Source organism: Hyperolius riggenbachi, chromosome 3 (genome assembly GCF_040937935.1).
Source record: "Hyperolius riggenbachi isolate aHypRig1 chromosome 3, aHypRig1.pri, whole genome shotgun sequence".
NCBI classification, from domain to species: domain Eukaryota; kingdom Metazoa; phylum Chordata; class Amphibia; order Anura; family Hyperoliidae; genus Hyperolius; species Hyperolius riggenbachi.
Genome location: NC_090648.1, coordinates 428,025,309 through 428,044,830, shown reverse-complemented (window position 1 = coordinate 428,044,830; position 19,522 = coordinate 428,025,309). Strand labels below are relative to the sequence as shown.

At 45.1% G+C, this 19,522-nt stretch overlaps 1 protein-coding gene across 5 annotated transcripts in view; it reads left to right on the top strand.

Moving 5' to 3' along the window:
- ITPR2 (inositol 1,4,5-trisphosphate receptor type 2) overlaps positions 1–19,522 on the top strand; it is a 467,841-nt gene that overhangs the window by 425,659 nt on the left and 22,660 nt on the right. For 4 of the 5 annotated variants that reach the window (XR_011030536.1, XM_068277594.1, XM_068277592.1 and 1 more), the window contains 3 exons: positions 1,157–1,290; positions 1,918–2,083; positions 9,322–9,482. Coding sequence is in view for 4 of the 5 variants with exons in the window: in XM_068277594.1 (XP_068133695.1) it covers positions 1,157–1,290; positions 1,918–2,083; positions 9,322–9,482 (461 nt within the window). In the remaining variant the exon portion in view is untranslated. The remainder of the gene's footprint in view (positions 1–1,156; positions 1,291–1,917; positions 2,084–9,321; positions 9,483–19,522) is intronic. The other variant, XM_068277593.1, reaches the window with a different exon arrangement.

The following is a 19,522-nucleotide window of genomic DNA, read 5'->3' as shown; positions in this document are numbered from 1 at the left end:
GCGTTTTTACAGCATTTTTGGTGAGTTGTGTGTTTGCGGGTTTTTTTTATGCAGATGCGTTTCAATGCGTTTGCGGTTCGCTAATGGAAAACGCATATTTTTATTTATGCAAATCACTAAGAAGACAACAGGAAGCGGAAATACATCACAGATCTTTTTTATTTAATAAAAAAGCAATGCATATGCGTTACCATAGACTTTCATTATGTGCATTTGGCAGCCAGCCTGCATATTATGCAACACTACCAGCGTCTGCGGAATGCTTCTTGTAAATTGCAAGTGCAACGCTGGTACTTCTGCGTCCCACAGACTAACATTACTGCATAAAACGCAGCGTTTCTGCCATGTGCGCACCCGGGCTTATACATAATTATGGGTATTTTCCTCGCCTTACAAGAACTGAAAAAGTAGGTGTGATGAAACTTTCTATGACACAAAAAGTGCCCAGTGAAAGCTACGTTAGTCTTATGCTGGGCATGCACGGCTCGTTTCTTCTTATCAATCGAGCCGCTGATGGCTCGATTGATAATTTCCGACAGGTCCGATTGCCCGCCCCATCGATTCCGTGCTCGATACCGGCAGGCAGAACAATAGAAAAAACGAAGTGCTGATTAGAAAGCGCCCGCGGGGACGAGCGGGAATCGATCCGCGCGGTCGAGCGGTGACGCGCCGGCATATAGCCGCTGGCTCGATACCGGCGCACTATCTAGCCGTGTATGCCCAGCATTATGCCTAGTACATACCATATTTCACCATACAATCTTCTGTTAGATTTTCTGTTAGATTATTTTCTGTAGAGACTGGCCATTATCTCTGGTGCATTGTCTTCTGGTTATCTCCTGCCGAGTAGAACAATGCCTAATTGCTAGGAAGATAGATGGTTAGATAGATAATTTCCAACATTATTATTATTATTATTATTTATTGTATTAACATGTTAGAAATTATCTATCTGGCAGGTAAATCTAACAGATAATTGTATGGTGTGGACCTAGCATTAACCTGGATTAAACCCTTCATAGTGTTGGGCTTCTTTTTTTTTTTTTTTTTTATTAGACTGTAGTTTTGCTTTTAAAGGGAGGGGGGGGGGGGGGGGGGAATACACACATATTTTGTGGGGGTTTGTGTGTGTTGCTTATTTTTCTTGTTTGTACAGCAGGTGCGGATGAGGAGGAGGATGGGGTAGAGCGGGCATGTGACACGCTGCTTATGTGCATAGTCACCGTCCTCAATCAGGGATTGCGCAATGGCGGAGGAGTTGGGGACGTTCTCCGGAAACCATCAAAAGATGTGAGTATGATTTTTTGATTCAAATGTTGTTCTTTCTGTTTGTAGTTGTGTCACAGCATAGACTGCTACCCAGGGGGCATACAAGGGATGCAGGTAGATGATGGGGCATGCTTGGACTTGTAGTTCAACAGCAGCGGGACATGTGCTGGCTACCTCTCTTTCACTAGTTTTGGCCGCACACATTGCACATGCAGTCATTTAATAATAATAAAACAATCATGCACAATCAGACAAGAACGATTAATTGGGGGTCATGCTTGAGGATTTTATCGAATAGAAGAGCTGAAAAATACAGATGTACCGTAATTAAATCACAATAAATTGTTTTAAAAAATCACAGCAAACGTTTTGAGATAAAAATCGCTAGTTCAGACAGACTGGCTTCCATGGGAGGGGGCGTGGCTCCTAAGCACAGGATCCTGACGATTATGTTGGGAAACCTGACTGTCTGTCGACGCTGCTGAAAATAAATCCAGGCACTTGTACCGGTCACAGTGCTTATGATTATTGTCTGGAGGAGAAGGATTCTGTCATAATAAGATGTTGTCACCTTGTGAAGGGCTTTATTACACCCAGATGCCACCTGTGAATGGTTGTTGACGGTGCCTATGCTGCCCTGTGTTTCAGGAGCCGTTGTTTGCTGCCCGAGTTGTGTATGACCTCCTCTTCTACTTCATTGTCATCATCATTGTTCTGAACCTCATCTTTGGTGTTATCATCGACACCTTTGCTGATTTGAGAAGTGAGAAGCAGAAGAAAGAGGAGATTCTAAAAACGACTTGTTTCATCTGCGGTAAGTTCTGTCAGCAGCTCCACAGGGCGAGAGTGGAGTGGGTGGGACCTGGGGGTGTCAGTAGCCAGCTGCACAGTGATTACAGTCTGGCTGCACAATGCTCGAGTGGACCTTACTGATGCATGGCCAGTCTAGATAAGGTTGTCCACGGCTGGAAGTAAGGCCTAGAAGACATAGAGGGACCCTGCGTTGGAATGATGAGCTCTACAATGGTCTGACAAGCCTTTGGCCCAACCCCTGTCCTCAAGGCCCATGAACAGTGCATGTTTTGTGGAAATTAGGTACAGGGTGCTCATCCCCTGTCCTCCTCCACCGGCCCAGCCATTCCAGCAATGAGATCCCTGAAAAACTTCATGCTGACAGGATGCTTTGAAGCATGGTCCCGCTTGGGCTCTGGTAGAAAACCAGCAGTAGCACATGTGTGAGCCGGCTGTGCCGGCGTGGTAACACGGACCCGATCAGGCTAGGCTTTTTCCGCTGTACATTACCTAGGACATAGATTCATTCCCGACCTAAGTATCAAAAAAGCATATGTATGTATACGCCGCCAGTGAGTTGGGTGCAGGGGAGCCAAATGACCGCTCACCCTGCTGCCGCTTAAATTCCTGGATGCGTAAAGTACTATTCTCTCTCCGAGTCACCGATCACTGAAACCCTGAATAACCATATGTGGGTCACGAACTATAGCTCTAGGGCTATAGCGGCGCCCAAGTCAGGGGCTAGGTGGCCTGCGCCGTGTCTGCCGAAAGCACTTGCTTCATCACAAAAGGCTGTAGCAAAAATCATAGGTTTGCTTTAAACGACACTAATTACCACACCTTTTTCCTGAAAAACGTACTGTTGGTGGGCTGCGAGGGCGGGGTTTGGAAACATTGGTCTGGACCAAGTTTGGGGGCCGCATTCCTTTTTTTAAAGCAAACCTTAACTGAAAAAAGTCAAAATAAACATACACAGATCATACTTGCCTGTAGTGTAGTGTACTCCTCAAGCCCTGTGATCAATGGAATTCTCCATCCTCCATTTTAAAAATTGCCATTATCTCATATCAGCAATGGTAGTACAGAGGCGCCAAAAGAATAAAATGAAATAGGTAGCGGTGGACTTAACCCTCCAAAGCAGACGCGTTGCACCTTGTTCGGAGTAAGTAAATAAATTGTTTTTTGCCTGAAACAGCATTTTTGTGTCTGCTTTGGAGGGGTAAGTCCACCGCTACCTACTTCATTTTATTTATTTTAAAGATATACTGTTTTTTACTCTTTTGGCGCCTCTGTACTACCATTGCTGTTGTTCCACCCCTGGTGGAGGGGAATTACTCCTTTTCCCGATCTACAAAGAGCGACTTCTTAATCCTGAGTGGGGACAGGTCTAATCTCCTCACCTGCCTTCATAGTGGTTACTTGGACAGTAAACCATGTTTGCGAGTATAACCTATCTATACAGGGGTGAGCCTGGGGTGCCAGGCACCTGGGTGCAAGATTTTCTCTGGTGCCTATGGGAGTGGTTAAATTAACTGCGCCCAACCACATAAACACACCCATGTCCTGCCTAATCACACCCACACCTTCCACCTCTTTACACATGCATGAGATACCCCATTCCTACCCCTCTTCCATGCATAGCAATGACTCAATCCATTTTCCAATCTAAAGATAAATAAACTGAGTAGACAGACATTACCATGTTCAAAACAAAGAAAACTTTTTTTATAACAAAAAATTTTTTTTAAACGCCCCTCCCCTGCCCCCCCCCCCCCCCTTTTAGGTAGTGAGTGACAGGGACCCCCGTTTAGGTAGTAAGAGACAGGGACCCCCACTTAGGCAGTGAGAGACAGGGACCCCCGTTTAGGCAGTGAGAGACAGGGACCCCAGTTTATGTAGTGAGTGACAGGGACCCCAGTTTAGGTACTGAGTGACAGGGACCCCCATTTAGGCAGTGAGAGACAGGGACCCCCGTTTAGGCAGTGAGAGACAGGGACCCCAGTTTATGTAGTGAGTGACAGGGACCCCCTTTTAGGTAGTGAGAGACAGGGACCCCCCTTTAGGCAGTGAGAGACAGGGAGCCCCGTTTAGGCAGTGAGAGACAGGGACCCCAGTTTATGTAGTGAGTGGCAGGGACCCCCTTTTAGGTAGTGAGTGACAAGGACCCCCATTTAGGCAGTGAGACAGGGACGCCAGTTTATGTAGTGAGAGACAGGGACCCCGTTTAGGTAGTGAGTGACAGGGACCCCCGTTTAGGCAGTGAGAGACAGGGACCCCCGTTTAGGCAGTGAGAGACAGGGACCCCCGTTTAGGTAGTGAGAGACAGGGACCCCCGTTTAGGTAGTGAGAGACAGAGACCCCCCGTTTAGGTAGTGAGAGACAGAGACCCCCCCGTTTAGGCAGTGAGTGACAGGGCCCCACTGTTTAGGCAGTGAGTGACAGGGGCCCGCCCTCTAGCCACCGCTCCCCCCTCACCTTGCAGTAAGCCAGACCTCAATCAGCGGGCGACCTGACCAGTAAGAGCGGGCGGCGGACACACCCGCTCTATATGCGGAAGTGATGTCACTTCCGCATATCAGTGCGGTGTGCTAGGTCCTAGCGCAGCACTATTGGTCACCGCCTGATCGAGGTCTGACGTGGCTAGAGGGGGTGAGCGGCGGCCAGGCGGCGCCTGTCAGAGAGAGGTGCTTGGGTGCAATGCACCCGCCCAGGCGAGGCCCTGTATCTATAATTACCTTTCATACCCAATTCACAGTACATACTACACTATACTGGGCTCTCTGCGTCTTCCCTTATATTACCTCATAACAGCTTCCTGGTCAGCACACTGTTAAACTGTAATATTGCCCACTTGAGCCATAGGGAAACATGGACATTACCTTGCTCATCAGCTGTCCTTTCAGTTATAACTGATAGCAACTGACATGATATTTCAGGTCTGACAAAATCTTGTCAGAATTGGAAGGAATTGTTGTAAGAAGAAAATGTTGAGCTTCTGAGAGGAACAGACGGCGAGATAAGTATGTAATATTCATTTGTGGGTACATCATGTGTTTCTTTTAAATAATTTTACTCGGTTCAGGTTCCCTTGAAAACACTCTCTTCCGGCAGAGTTGCGGGCAGGTGATAAGAGGGTTAACTCACCTAATCATCGTTTCAGCGTCTGGTCTCCATGTCGAAAGTGGCACCACATGACTTACCGCCAGGACTTGCCACTGTATTACACACTGGCACGTCCTAAAGGATTGCCATGTGATGGCCCTGTAGCCATGGAGACCCAACACTGGAAGCGGGAATTAGGTGAGTTAACCCTCTTCTTATCACCCCACTCACAACTCTGCAGGAAGGGAGAAGAGGAATCCAGTCCCCCAGCAGTGGGCCAGATTCACAGCGCACGCGGGCCGTAGTTTGCCCCAGAGCTGGTCTGGACCAACCAGAGGCTTCCATCTACCAAGGTAAGTATCTAACTCTCCCTCCCCACTACAGGTTTGCTTTAAGGTACCCAGACTAGATGCATATGGTTGGCCAAAATAGCAATCCTATCACCTGTGTGTATGAAAGATTTGTAATTATGCTCCTTCTCCGCCATAAACCTGGCAGCTGAAACAAATTATTTTTGGCTAAGCATGAGTGCAGCTTTACACTACTAAGGCAACTGGTCCAGCGCTGAAGGGAGCAACCACATTCACTGATCTATAGCAAACCTTCAGCCAAAGTCTGACAGCTGCTACAGGACCAACAGGCCTCCTATCAGCAGCAGGACTGTGAAGTCACCAGTAATTATTGGTACCTCGAGTTGGAGTCGGCAATAATGTACCAACTCTGACTCAGATCAATTTCAATTTTGTTGGAATAAATCCAGTATGTTATCATTTTATAGGTAATAGTCATAATAAAGTACTGCTGTAGCTGTATGAATAGAAGCCAGCACGTCGTTGTTTCACTTGTGTGACGTCCAGCTGAGCTATTATGCATCCTGCCTTTCATATTTGATTCTAGTACATTACAAATAGGTTTCATTTTATTGGAGCTGTAATATGTTTAAACAAGCTCATTTGAGTCTAATAAAATGAAAAAAACACAATGATGTTGGAATAGCTATTCATTTTGGGCCCAAACTGTACAAGTATCCTCATTTATGTTGGCATTGACTGTATAACATTCATTGCCCTGAGTGTTGTCCTAAGAATTCAAGGAAACCTGCAAGTTAAAAAAAAAAAAAAAAAAAAGGTTCTATACTTACCCACGCAGAAGGAAGCCTCTAGGTGGTCCAGATGTGTTACAAACTATCTTGTAGCCCACCACTGCTGTGCAGCATCCCTCCTAGCGTACCTGACAAGAGCTTGTTGGATATGTTCCAGCGACCATACTCCCCTCTGTGACCCAAAATAGTTGTACTGTATATGCACAAGAACAGTCATGCCTGCTCAGTAATTCGAAGCCACTCATGCACCTGCCCAGGTTCGAGTAGAGAGAGATCAAAGCAATAACATACAGCACAATGAGTTCTGCCGACTGAGGTCAAAAGCAGTGCACTTATCTCAAACGAGATAACTCTATTGAAGCTGTAAAAAAAAAGTTAGAATTACCCACATAGAGGGACGCCTCTGTAAGGTCCAGAGCCTTTCTGTATCTCTATGACCCCAATGATTGCCGGGAGCTTCTTCCGCTTCGACTCTGCGCATCTCTCCATGTGTCTGTACTGTGCAAATACAGTACGCAAACATGGAGAGAAGTGCAGACGCAAAGCGGAAGAAGCTCTCGGCCATCATTGGGGTCGAGGAGGATACGGTAAGCCTCTGGACCTTACAGAGGCTTCCCTCTATGTGGGTAAATATAACTTCTTTATTTTTTTACATCCCATTAACAGTTTCAATGGGGTTATCTTGTTTGAGATAGTGCACTGCTTTTGACCTCAGTCGGCAAAACTTGTGCTGTAAATTCTTGGAATGCTTTGCTCTCTCTCTACTAGCAGAAAATACAGAAACTGAAAGCAGAAATCCTCTGTTATTGTCTCACACAGCCCCTAGTGACAAGTAGCCATAGATACACATTACTGCAGTACTAATTAAAAGTGAGGAAAAGTAACAAATAAATAAAAAAGTGCTAAAATAAGGGTTAACGTTCCAGGTTCACTTTACACCTGATCCTTATGGGCAACACTTATTGATGCTTTATAAATAACAACAGATTCGGGACTGCCCGTAATTAAAACTACGCCACACTTTAGGCTGCTTTAGCCTGATGTGGCGTAGTTTTGGCTATGCCGACTCCCTCGCACAGGACACAATAACGTTACCCTGACCCTCCTGACTTATCACAGTAAGGCACAAATGCATCACGATACAAGCAAATAATGTCTACTGTTTACCAGAATTTATGGAGAAGACTGTGATCAGTTTAATCTGCTGACAGTTTTCCTGTAATCACATCTTGCTGAAGCACATGATTGTCACCAACAAATCAGACCCTTACAATATCTGTCACCCGATTAAGCTGATCACATGATATACTCCGTGAGTTCTGCTGCGCACACAAGAAGCACTGTTGATAATTTGCGGGTCCTGCACATGGCACCGATGCAATCTAGAGCAATCTGCCATGGCACAATGTAGCTGAGCATGCTGGGATTTCTCAGCCCGTTTTGAAAAGCTGCAGGCTGCGTGGTTTGACTTGAAGCAGAACTCACACCTCTGTCATCTGAGCGCACATAATTGCCAGGACAGAAATGATTATACGTGATGAGGATGAATCATTATCTGGGATTAGATTAATTCCTTGATATATAAATTTAGAACGTTTGCCTTGATATTCGACCCTGTGAATCACATTACTGAATCATCCCTATCATACCCCATGTTGGGATATTAGTGAGAAGGTCATCCCACCCTAAACTGTAACAGTGCATTTTGGTAGAGGCTGCAAAGTTAAAATAGAAGGAAACTTTAGAAATAAGACCAACATATAACAACATCACAGTAGTAACAAGACCAACATATAACAACATCACAGTAGTAACAAGACCAACATATAACAACATCACAGTAGTAACAAAGTTCAAAGCGCCACCTGTTTAAATGACATTGTTGTAAAGATATTATTCTAAAATGTGTTGGTGATCATGCCCAATGCACTCAGTCTGCTATTATACTGCTAATTTCATCAAGCTTCCATAAAGTCCCAAATGTTATCTGTTCCAAACATCTCGACTTCTGGCACCAATAAACAACAATTCCTGAATTTACTCCAGCCGTCTTAGGCTCGCTGCTCTTACTTTGTGAAGCATGATGGGAGCCGAGTATTTGGAGAGCAGTAGTCTGTTCATTATGAGACAGCTCAGCAACTCCACCTAGAAGTCACTGGCCTCAATTCACGGAGCATTACCAAACGTTTATCAAACACTTTATCAAACGTTTGATAATTTACCACATGGGTAAAATCTCACTAAACGTTTGATAAAGTGTTTGATAAACGTTTGATAATGCTCCGTGAATTGAGGCCACTTAGTGTAGTATAAGGCAGACCAAAACTCAGCCTCATTCTCAGCCTAATGCAGATTCAGAGTCTGTCTGTTAGCAGCACACATAGAGCCACATCCTAGGCGACATAATTTGAATTAAAGGACATCTGTACCTAAAAATAAGTTATATATTTGCTTAGGTAGGGGCAGCGCCTCTGGATGGTCCTGAGGCTTTCCTGATTATTGCATGCCCCTCCTGCACTGTGCTAAGACCCTCAATCTTTGATTTTAATGTCAAAGTTTGCTTGCAGCCACACTTCCCGCTGAGTTTGAGTGTGGCTGCACTGCGCAGGCGCATAGTGCAGTATGCTCCTGTACAGAAGTACAGAGCTGCTTCCGCACAGCATTGTTCTCCAGAGCAGCTCTGTGCTACTGTGCAGGAGTGAACACATTGCCACCTGAGCAGCGTGGCCGCACTCATACGCTGAAGGGAGCGCAGCTGCGAAGATGAAGGGGGACCTGACGAGCAGCAAAGAAGTCGAGGTGGATCAGGGATGCCTCCGAAGCATCCAGGGGTTTCACCCTATTGACGCAAGTATGGAACTTTTTTTATTTTAAAAGTTACAGGTGTACTTGAGGAACAGAATAACTGTGACCATATGATGAGATTTTTAATCACTCAACACTGACGCGTGGCTGCTTTATTTCTAATGAAATGCGTAGCAGTAGATTAGGGACCTGTACATGAGCACATTTTCCGTACCACCCTGGCTTCATGCGTTGTGTGTTGCTGTCTGCAGGTCTGGAGAGAGACAAGTTTGACAATAAGACCGTGTCTTTTGAGGAGCACATCATGTCTGAGCACTGCATGTGGCACTATCTCTACTTCATAGTGCTGGTCAAGGTGAAGGACCCAACGGAATACACCGGACCGGAGAGCTTTGTGGCCAAAATGATCGCTGTAAGTAGCCAGAAGGTTCAAAGAACCATTCATAAATACTTGTTAGTAATGTACTGTAATCTGAATTTCCACTCAGGAATTTAGCTAACTGAAATTTTACCAGCTTGGAACTGCTTTTGGTCCTGAATTCTGTACCCCATACTATATACCATGAACTCTGTATTAGATGTTTAATATACAGTGATTGAAAGTATTAACCTTGGAAGAGCTGTGGAAGCCAGCCAAGAGACCCTGAGTAGGACCCAAAAATGGTCAAATGTACTTACCTGGAGCTTCCTCCAGCCCCTTGTTGTCTGTGAGGCCCCTCGGTGTCCTCTGGGCTCCCTCTGTTCTTCCCCCTGTAGCTCTAGTAGGCTGGCAACTTCGCAAGGAGTCATGCGCAATTGTGCATGTGCAGCCCCTCCTCGCCCTTGTCTCGCTCGCATGCCGTCACCATGAGCATTCTGCACATGCGCAGTTCATTCATTCGAGAAGTGCGCATTTGCAGAATGCTCACAGTGACAGGTGCGCGAATGAGACGGGCACACAGAGGGACTGTGCATGCGCAGTTGTGCATGACTCCTTCGTGAAGTCGCGGAGCTGAGGGAGGAGAAAAGGAGGGAGCCCAGAGGACGCAGAGAGACGTCACAGACTATGAGGTGCTGCAGGAAGCCCAAGGTAAGTACATTTGGGGTCCTGCTCCGGGTCCCTTTGAGCACAGCAGAGCCCATAAACAAGGCTTTACCACTGAGTACTGACAGCAATTTGTGCTGTTGGCTGAGATTGCTGGTTAGCTGAGTTCCGGATAACCGGGACTCTGCTGTATTAGCGTCAGCTGTCAGTGCCTCTGTGGTTGTGGCTGGAAGCTGTACAGAAAAGCAGTTTAGTTACACTCACCGTGTACCACTTCGTTATAAATGCCGCTAGAATCACATGCTGGGGAGTTATTTTTGGTCATCGTATTGACCCAGTTTAGGGTGACTTGAAGAAACTTCTTCACAGATTGTCTGCTCTATAAGGCGCTAATGCGTTTTCATACGGATGCTATAATTGCGTCGTGTGGGAGGGAGACATATGAGCAGCCAGATCCGATTCCAGCATAATTATATTTAAACACTGATGCGACCCTGGGGTCACGTTTTGAGTATCTGTAATTATGTGCGACATCGCTTTAAACGCCACACGGAACGGCTGGTGTCAACGACGGAACTCGCCTTTCCCAGAAATTAAAAACTGTCGATGGTGCAGCCGGTAATTTTTCTTCCCCCGTCTGCAATTATCAAATTTTAATTTTAATAACTTGTTACTTATTATCCTACCCGTTAATTTATAGAGTAATTGGTGTTTTGCATTGGAACGGACTTGATTTTGGAGCCAATCCAGGGCTTTATGTGCAACGCTAGTCACATAAATGGGACAGTATTGCTTCCAAGCTGTCCAGGCTGTAATGCAATAGCCAATTATTGTAAAACTGACACAGAAACTTGTACATCTTAATGTGGGCCATGCAGTGTGCAGCTGTATTTAATTGATGAAACACTTGATGCAGCCAGCACACTGAACTGAACAAAAATTGGTTAAAAATGAAGGTCTCGGTTAATTGGTTATTATAGATTCATGGGTCATGAGTTGGTCAGAAAAGGTAGTAACTTTTTTTTAACTGCGCTCAAGAGACTTACACAGCCTCACATGGCAGTTTGGCGCACAGGGTTTTTTGGCGTAGGGTGAACCGAATGACTGCTCACCCTTCTGCCACACAGATTTGGGGGTGGGTGTAAATACTACAGTAGTCTCCTCCCACAACACAACTCGGAGAGATAAGTAATTCCGGGGGTCTGGCAATCACTGGATCCTAAATTACTTACACAGCCTCACATGGCAGTTTGGCGCACAGGGTTTTTGGCGTAGGGTGAACCGAATGACTGCTCACCCTTCTGCCACACAGATTTGGGGGTGGGTGTAAATACTACAGTAGTCTCCTCCCACAACACAACTCGGAGAGATAAGTAATTCCGGGGATCTGGCAATCACTGGATCCTAAATTACTTGTTCCCGGGGGGGGGGGGACTTTCACAGAGATTGCGACTCCAGTGGTGCAACAAGATAGCAAAACGATCACTGATACCTGACAGGTTTCTGATTAGGAAGTAATGAATGGCTTGCCTGATCTGGCCCCTTTGCATAGTGACCACCTATCAATTTTTCCAGCCATTTAATCACTTTGAATGCAACAGATTTCTGGCAGGTTCCATTATAGTACAGGCTAGTACATTGTGGAGGCCAAGCAACCCTGAAAGTGACCCTAAACCAGGTAAAATGATTTAATATAAACACATGATGTGACTGCAAAGGAATATTACACACTTACCTAGCCGTCAGAAGAAAATAGTGAGCTAGTGAGAGGAACTAACAGTGATTCCTTCCCGTTTTGATCTAGTCAGACTTGTCTCCCAGGAAGCTGAAAGCCTTAGGGCCCTTTTTCACTATATCAGTTGCTGGCAGTTATAACTGAAAGGCCAACTGATGTGCAAGGTAATGTCAATGTTTCCATATGGCTTAAGTGATTTTACTGGTTAACGGACTGCTGACCCAGAAGTGCATCGATCACAGTGGACAAACAGAATGCGGGAGAGGAAAAAGAGATCAATGAGCAGACTACATGGGAGGTAAGTACGACGTGCAAATGTTTATTTTAACTTTTATTTTTCACTTCAGGTTTTTGCTTTAAGTAAGTGGATGGCCCAGCATAGGAGGGGAATCTCTGTGGTTTTTCTAAAGGTGGGGTATTGGCAGGTCAAGACTCAGTGGTCTTATATAGGAGGGTAAAACTCTGCAGGTCAGTTTATCTGTGGTCTTTCTATAGGAACAGTAACTGTACATTAGCACTCTGCCGTCATTCTATATAGCAGGGTAAAACTCTGAAGGTCAGGACTCTGTGGTCTTCCTATAGGCGAGCACAACTGATTCTGCAGGTCAGGCCCTGCACTCTTCTCTATAGGCGAAAAAAAATATTCTGGATTTGAAACTTTGCGTGTTATCATTATTGGGGAAGTAAAATGACATATAAGGAAATCAGATTCTAAGTTTCACAGAACTGCAGTGTAGACTTACTTCAAGTAAAAGCAATTTGTTGATGCTGCTTCCTTACCACAAAAGTGGTTTGTTTAATCTCATTGTTTTGTGATACCCTATCCATTTCCCATATATGCCCGAGCCCACAGGTATAATGTGTTAGGCTGTTGTTGGAAGGTTTGGCATGACAGATCTTTAAATTTCCTCGAGGGACAAGCTGGATTCTCGGCTGACATTGCCCTGAACGGCTACCTAGGGCCAGTTCCATGTAGCATGTGTAATGCCTAACCATATATGATCACTCGTACAGTAGATATTATAGTTTATTTCCAGCAATAATCATTATGTGGATTCTTGGGATTCAGCTCTCCAGTGTTTGTAGATGATAAATCCTGTTTTGCCAGAGCTGAGGAGGCAGGTATGTCATCTCACATGAGGCGTCAGCCACCTTGTGATCAGCAGGTGTCATATCAAATGTGCCCTGGGACAAAGTCTTAACTGCAAGGTGACGAGGGGTCATGTCAAGTCACTTCTCATGCTTACAGCAAAATGTCTGCTGCAAATACAGCTTGCCCGCAACCACTGGCTACTCCTTTACTAAGGCCTCAATTCACTAAGATCATGCTAGAGATAATAAAGCAAGAGAAAACTTACCTCCACACGTGAGAGAGTTATCTTACCTCTTCATTCCTTAAAGTGAACCAGAGACGAAGCACCCTTGTGTATTTTACCATAGAAATCAGTGGGAACATTAGAGAAAACATTTACCATGCTCTCTGTTCCATCCTCACTGCTAAAAGTGTCTGTTATCTAGCTGAGATAAGAATCCCGGACTGAGCATTGATTCTGGCTTTGCTATAATGACTCAGCTATAATGATTCCTGAGCAAAGCCAGCAGGGGGCAGGCTTGGACTTGAAGACAGCAAAGAACACAGTCTCAGCTATAATTATTCTGTAGCAAAGCCAGACCGACTGCTTAGTCGGGATTCTTATCTTAGAGGTGATAACAGGCAAATTAAACAGAGAACAATGTAACAAAGAGCAGATTAGGTGTTTACTGTCATGTTCCCACTGATTTATAAGGTAAAATACATGAGGTTGCTTCATCTCTGGTTCTCTTTAAGTTACCTCTCCTGTAGTTAATTTACCTCCTCTGTAGTTAATTTACCTCCTCTGTAGTTATTTTCACACGCAGTTAATTAACAGCCTGTCTTTAACTCTGGAGTTATTTTTAGGATTGGAGAGTTAATTTAAAGACAGAAGAGTTAACTTTAGGCTTGCCTGAGGTAAAATGTTTCCTGAATACTACATGCCTTATCACCATGGTAACAACTCTAGAAGAGTTCTTAAAGACAGGAGATAAGCTTAGTGAATTGAGGCCCAAGGCTGGAAAGCCAGCGTGATCTTTTATAGATTATCTGCTTTTATGACAAGACAAGACAACATTTATATCGTGATTTTCTCATGGCGGACTCAAAGCGCTAGAGCTGCAGCCACTAGGACGCGCTCTATAGGAGGTAGCAGTGTTAGGGAGACTTGCCTAAGGTCCCCTACTTATGGAGAGGTTTGCAATCCTGTGTCATATCAGATCGTAGTGAGGGTTTGTAAAACTTTAGTGAAATAGTGTTTGTGTAATTCCAATATATTTTCGAGAAATATTATTATGTAATAACTCAAATGGAAATAATATACTACTTCGGCACTGCAGCTACTGTGTGTGACTACAAATACAAAAATGTGCCATTGTGCCCATACATGACTAGGGCTGGAGCGTCGATATGACACTGTGCACTACTACGTATTCTTTAGGTTGTTTAATGGAATAATGCATTATGCTATGAGTGTATAATGCAAATTATGGTATATGGGTGCCATCAGGGAACTTAATGGTACAATGGTTGGTTGTCATTAACTAAGTTCATGGCATTACGGTTGTCTGTGGTGAGGTTAGTAGCATAATGGTGAAACAAAGGCTGGGATCTGGCAGAGCGCGGCTGCACATGTTATTTTCATAATGTTGATGTGTTATTGTATTATCTGAATTCTGTAATAAAGCTGTGGCCTTAAAACTCCAATCGGGTGTTACAGCTTTAGTTATTTTACCATTTTCACCTTTTGGACGTGACTTTCACATCCAAAAGGCGGCTGTTCTGCTGCTGTGCGCTCCCGTGCCGTCCCCCTGGTAGCTGTTGATCACTGAATGGGAACATTGTTCCCATTCATTGATCTAAGTCCACAGTAAAAAAAAACAACGGCTTTTTTTCAGAGTCTTTTCAGGTCTTTCTGAAAAAAAAAATCACCTTGTAGTTCCTGTGAGCGACCGTGCTCGCTCCCAGGATAGAAAAACAAAAAACTCACTGTGCCATCTTGTGGCTAAATATTACAACTACATGCACATAGATTTTTATTAGAAAAGACACAATACAATACAATTGCATTCAAAATTTACTGTTTACCTCACACACCCAAAAAATACCAAAATAAAATGTTTAACTAAAAAGATAAAATTACAATTAAAAAAAAAAAAACAATCAGACCCTTAAGATATATATATGTGTGTTACCTAAGGGTCTGATTTTTTTTTTTTTTAATATGCATGTGAAGAGGGCATACAACTAATATTTTATCTAAGCTTGTAAATAGTGATGGACGCAAACCTAAAAAAACCCTTTATTTCCAAATAAAATATTGGCGCCATACATTGTGATAAGGACATCATTTAAATGGTGTAATAACCGGGACACATGGGCAAATACAATACATAGGTTTTAATTATGGTAGCATGTATTTTAAAACTATAATGGCCGAAAACTGAGAAATATTTTTTTTTCTTCTTTTTTCTTAATATTCCTGTTAAAATGCATTTAGAAAAAAATAATTCTTAGCAAAATGTACCACCCAAAGAAAGCCTAATTGGAGGTGGAAAAAACAAGATATAGATCAGTTTGTGAGAAGTAGTAATAAAGTTATCGAATGAATGGGAGGTGAAAATTGCTCGGATGCATAAGGTGAAAAACGACTGAAGGCTGAAGTGGTTAATGTAGATGGTAAGGTCGTCTCGTATGGGCCTTGCCCTGGTCATGTGAAACATGGCAGAGATGAGATGCAGTGAACAGAGTTTTGTTCAGGTTTGCTTGAGGATTGTGAGATGTGATCCATAACAGCAGCCTGCAGAGGCAGACAGCTCGCATCTCTGTAGGGTAATAACAGTTCTTGCACGTCACTTGCGGTTTCTGCACGGTTCCAACAACAGAATAGCTGGGAGTTTATTGACGCTCACCTGACCGGGTCGTGCAGCTTTGTGACCTTTGGCTTCCTGGTTTAAACTTTTGCCATGGCTTAGTGCAATCTATAGATACGCTGTCACTGGGAGAACGTTTCCTGGAATGTAGTCAACCTACAGATCCAAAGTAGAGGAAAGAGCATGTTGTGACAAACAGTCCTGTGCTGTAATGACACAAATGAAAGCTAATGCAATTAAGTAAAACTGTACATATTTTTATACTGTGGATAAAATATGCATGAAAAGATGTCTCACCACTTCAGTTTCAGCTAACAAAAAGCAATCCCCCCCCCCCCCACTTACTAACCCATTACACCTCATCCTCCCACACTGTATGCCCCGCCCATCACTCCTCATCCACCTAAACCTTACATCCCACCCGTTACTCCTCATCCTCCTACATTGTACACCTTCCTCATCATTCCTCTTCCACCTGCACTGTACACCCCACCTGTCACTCCTCATCCTCCTACATTGTACACATTCCTCATCATTCCTCTTCCACCTGCACTGTACACCCTGCCCATCACTCCTCATCCACCTAAACTTTACACCCGACCCATCACTCCTCATCCTCCTACATTGTACTCCTTCCTAATCATTCCTCTTTCACCTACACTGATAGTCGCTCCTCATCCACCCAAATCTTACACCCCGCCAGTCACTCCTCGTCCTCCTACATTGTACACCTTCCTCATCATTCCTCTTCCACCTACACTGTACACCCCACCCGTCACTCCTCATCCACCTGATCTGTGTGCCCCGCCCATCACTCCTTATCCACCCAAACCTTAAATCCCACCCGTCACTCCTCATCCTTCTACACTGTACACCTTACTCAGGGCCGGATTTACAACTCAGGAGCCTGTAGGCACAGGCATTCTGGCGCCCTAAGCTCCGCCCCTGAACACAGGCCACACCCCCAAGTAAAAAAATATTCTGAACTCTAATCCTTGCATCATGTCACTAACAATGTTTAAAATTTTACACTCTAATCATTGTGTCATGTCACTAAAGATGATTAGAGTGTAAGATCTACTGTTTAGGATCTTAGATGATTAGAGTGTCAGCCAGTGACATGATGCAGGGATTCAAATTCAAAATATTTTTTTAAGGATTGGTTTCCACTAGGAGCCACGGCCATATCCGAGTCGGCTCAGCTCCCATTGTGCTGCAAATACGCAGCCTGAATCATTAAGCCGTGCCATGGCAATAGGGTTTCAGGTGCATGCTGCAGCATGCTATCCAGATTCACATAGTTGTGCAATCTGGACGACAATGACATTAAGAAGATAGACAGCGTTTCACCGCCCCTATCTCCTGCAGGGAAACGCTGCAGATTTGTGCCGAATTTGGCACCAATGGAAATGGGCCCTTATGGTGTAAGCGCTTGAGATCAGCGAGGTGAGGCAGGGATAGAGGAAAGAGCAGTGAAGTAGGAGGAGCACGGAGCAGTGAAGTTGAGGACGAGGAGAACAGAGCAGAGAAGCTGGTGGATAAGGAGCACAGAACAGTGAAGCTGAAAGATGAGGCGGACAGAGAAGTAAATGATGAGGAGGACAGAGCAGTGAAGGATGAGGAGGACAGATCAGTGAAAGATAAGGAGGACAGAGCAGTGAAGCTGGCGGATGAGGAGGACAGAAGTGAAGGATGAGGAGGACAGAGCAGTGAAGCTGGCGGATGAGGACAGAGAAGTTGAAGGATAAGGAGGACAGAGAAGTGAAGGATAAGGAGGACAGAGAAGTGAAGGATAAGGAGGACAGAGAAGTAAAGGATGAGGAGGACAGAGCAGTGAAGCTTGTGGATGAGAAGGACAAAGAAGTGAAGGATGCGGAGGACGGGTCTGTGAAAGATGAGGAGGACAGAGCAGTGAAGCTGGTGGATGAGGAGCACAGAGCAGTGAAGGATGAGGAGGACAGATCAGTGAAAGATGAAGAGGACAGAGCAGTGAAGCTGGCGGATGAAGAGGAGAGAGCAATGAAGCAGGAAGATGAGGAGGCCAGAGCAATGAAGCAGGAGGATGAGGAGGGCAGAACAGTGAAGAAGGAGGATGAGGAGGACAGAGCAGTGAAGCAAGAGGATGAGGAAGACAGAACAGTGTAGCAGGAGGACAGAGCAGTGAAGGATGATGATGAGGAAAGAGAGGTGAATCAGGAGGATGAAGGAAATGAGGAGGAAAGAGCAGTGAAGGATGAGGATGATGGGAATGAAGGACAGAGCAGTGAAGTAGGACAATGAGCAGGGATCACCTTGAAGTTGTGGCTGTGAGGGTTGTACTCCGACATCCAGAGGGAAAGCAGTAGTTTAGCCAGCTGTTTGGTGACCTCTCTGCTAGGAATGCGGCTGGGCTAGGGGCTGCCCCCCTCCTTGCACTGATTGAAGATCTCTGCGAACACGTCTGGTCACTCCAGCAGCACGTGCAGCCGGGCCAGCGTGTATCAAGCTGTCTGCCTGTGTTAATGTTTCTCTTCTGGCTGGGGCTGCGAGGAGTGCTTCCCTGCAAACATGGAGGTAACGGAGGACAAGTCCAGTTGCCATCACTGCAGGGGGCAAGCCTGTCGGCAGGGGGGCGCTTTGTCCTGGGCTGGTGTCTAGGCAGCCTTCTGCTTGCTGCAATAGAATAGCAGCTGGAAGCTGCTAATGAATCTCCCGCACCGCCAGAACAGCTAATTACTTCCTGGTCTTCTTTTCCTCCTTCCGCCCCGGCATCTCTAAACAGCGCACACCCGAGGAGGGTGGCGGCAGAAGCTGAGCGGAGCGGCGGCTGCTAGTTATTACAGGGAAGGGAGAAAAGCGGGAGAGGAGGAGAGAGTTGTTGGAAGAGGGGAGTGAGCCGCCTGTCCCGCATAAGGCGCCTGTAGGCACGTGCCTAGTGTGCCTTATGGTAAATACGGCCCTGACCTTACTCATCATTCCTCTTCCACCTACACAGTAGACCCCCACCCATCACTCCTCATCCACCTACACTGTACACCCCACCCATCACTCTTCATCTGCCCCTCCCCCTTTTGTGTCCTGGAATTCATTATACATTTTATTCATCGTGTTACTTTTATCACTGTCATTACCACTTCTGTATCTTGTATTTTGTATTGTTTTTGTATTTTGTCACCATTTATGTATCTTGTATATTGGTGTACACCATTGTCTGTATTATTATGTACCCCATGTTTGTTTCTTATTTTGTACAGCGCCACGGAATATGTTGGCACTTTATAAATCAATAATAATCATCTGCCTACACCATATACCCTACCCATCACTCCTCTCCTGCCTACACCGTATAGTCCACCCATCACTCCTCATCTGCCTACACCGTATAATCCACCCATCACTCCTCATCTGCCTACACCGTACACCAAGCCCATCACTCCACATAAACCCCAACTGTGCACACCACCCTACACTAGACACTCCGACCATCACTCCTCATCCACCCAAACTATGCAGTTAAGATGGATGAGGAGTGATTACTAGGATGTACAGTTCAGAAGAGTGATCAGTAAGATGTACAGTTTAAGCTGTACACCCTACTAATCATTCCTCATTCACCTACACTGTACACCCCGCCCATCACTCCTCATTTGCCTACACTATACACCACACCCATCACTCCTCATAACACTGTACACCCTTCACTTCTCATCCACCTACTCTGTACTCCCCGACCATCACTCCTCTTCCACCCAAACTGTGCAAGATGGAT